Genomic DNA, 2,100 nt, shown 5'->3' on the forward strand with positions numbered 1-2,100 from the left:
ACCCGAGACTTGCCGCATTGGGAAAGGCGTAGTTCCACACGGCACTTTAGCGCTGCTGCGGCTGATTCTTGAGCTTTCCAGGTGTTTCTAATCGCTTCCATCGCCCTCCTGTCGCCTTTTCGTCGCTCTTGTACGCGTTTCGGTGGCCTTCTATCGCCCATCAACAGCAGGGAGAGGCCAGCGAAACAAAGAAAGAAGGTTGGAGCCATGCCTAATAATAGCTGATTGGCAAGAACAATTTCCGCCTCATAATCCGCACAAGCACAGATGCCGCTTATCACCGCCTGGGCATCGAATCCCCACTTACTCCGTACTCTTACTGTGCATTCGCATGTTAAGTTGTCTTCGAGGGGGTGGATGGTTATTTATATATATGTTCGCAGCTTCCAATTTGACCAGGATTCCTCTAGATATCGATAATCAGGCAGCCTTGGTACAGTAATGCACAGAAATAACCAGCGGGATCTGTGAATACTGAGTATAGGTCAAATATAGGTCATCCAACCACTAACCAGCCCTTATCGATAAGAAGAGCTAGAGCTCCAGCCCGGCTCCGATAGTCATATGTAAAGTAACTATAAAATTTGTCAAATTCATTGTATAATTCTCAGCTTATCCACGCTGCCGGTATTAGACAGCTGTATCCTCAAGCAACATACCCCAGACATCCAAGCCCCCATATGAATTATCCTTAAAAACGCAACACGCGAAGCAAGGAGGTTGACAAAAATCATGCCCGAGCAAGATCCCGGTTTCATTGGCAACATGCGCGTGAGGGAGCGCTACCCTAACATGTCAGTCTCCGTGTCCGTGTCCGCTTGTTGTTTTCTTCTCTTTTTCTGTTATTTCCCACATACATGCGACAGCAAACACCCACCACCGCCCCTTGTTTAAAATCATGGCGGCAGGAAACCCAATGACTAAACTATCCAACCTGACAGGAAGAGATCTCCGCGCTTGAAAACCCCGTCCGGCTGCTTGCCCCCGTCTATGCTGACGCAATAATGTATGTACACCACACTATCCCGCTACGATACGTGCGTGGGGTGCCTGCGTGTTGTTACAAGTTGAAGAGCGTCGTGGTGGGTGAGAACACCACGTTTACGGGCGGCGAGCAATGCCTGATTAATAGGGGTGGAAGTTGATGCAGAAGTTTATTCAAAGAGACACCTGAGATATGGTGAGCGGCGCGCCATGGTTTAATTTTTAATTCATGGTTGCGTTGATGGTTTTTGCTAGACATCAGGATATTGGCGTGTGAGGTCAATGGTCATAATGTTGGACTGGATGGAAGAAAGGGGAGAAAACGGCGAGAGAGTTGGATTTGGACGTATGCTGTGCCCGTTGGATTGAATTATTTTGCACATAAGTCAACGCATACTATATATGGTTTATTCCAGCTCAAACTTCTATACATATCACGACCGCAAATGAACTCCAAACTATCCCTCCTTTTTTCTCATCTTAATGGTTTTGTAATCCCTCAATTGGCCCCTCTTCATCTCATGATACCGCCGCCAGCCGGTGGATTTCTTGAAAATAGAATCTCAAGTCTTCCGGATCAACAAGAGGAGTAATTCCTGTAAGTCCTAGGTCTTAGCATCTAAACATCTTTGGTTTCCTTTCCCAACTAGCCAATCAATAAGAAAATAAGGCTACATACCATGACCCAAATTCGCAATCCACCCCTTCTTCGCACCCCAAAACCCCTTCACCATATTTTCTACAATTGCAGTAATCGATTCGCGGGAACCATAGAGACAACCCGGATCCGCATTGCCCTGCAACGTAACCCTACCCCGAGCAATGTTCATCGCCTCAACCGGATCATGCAGCCAATCCAAACCCACAACATCATACCCAGATCCACACAGCGAGTCAAGTGCATACCACGCACCCTTCGCGAACACTGTCATGGGGACGGCCTCCTGACCCAACTCCGCCAACCTCCTCGGCAAATTCGCAGAGATATACCTTAGATATGGCAGCGAGAAGTCCGCAAACGAGGCCGGCGATAGCTCCCCCGCCCATGAGTCGAAGACCTGCACGAGCTGCGACCCCGCCACCACCTGCAAGGGCGAGGTATTCGACGCAAATCTC

The 2,100-nt window shown here is 48.6% G+C and overlaps 1 protein-coding gene across 1 annotated transcript; it reads right to left on the reverse strand.

Annotated features, from left to right (window-relative positions):
* Positions 1-1,503: 1,503 nt before the first annotated feature.
* Positions 1,504-1,916, reverse strand: HCAG_04854 (predicted protein; the record flags this gene model as incomplete). Its single annotated transcript, XM_001540964.1, has 2 exons — positions 1,504-1,580; positions 1,664-1,916. The coding sequence occupies 2 exons, from the start codon at positions 1,914-1,916 to the stop codon at positions 1,504-1,506; spliced, it is 330 nt and encodes a 109-aa protein (XP_001541014.1).
* Positions 1,917-2,100: the final 184 nt, after the last annotated feature.

This window comes from Histoplasma capsulatum, genomic scaffold (assembly GCF_000149585.1).
Source record: "Histoplasma capsulatum NAm1 scaffold_4 genomic scaffold, whole genome shotgun sequence".
Classification (NCBI taxonomy): Eukaryota; Fungi; Ascomycota; class Eurotiomycetes; order Onygenales; family Ajellomycetaceae; genus Histoplasma; species Histoplasma mississippiense.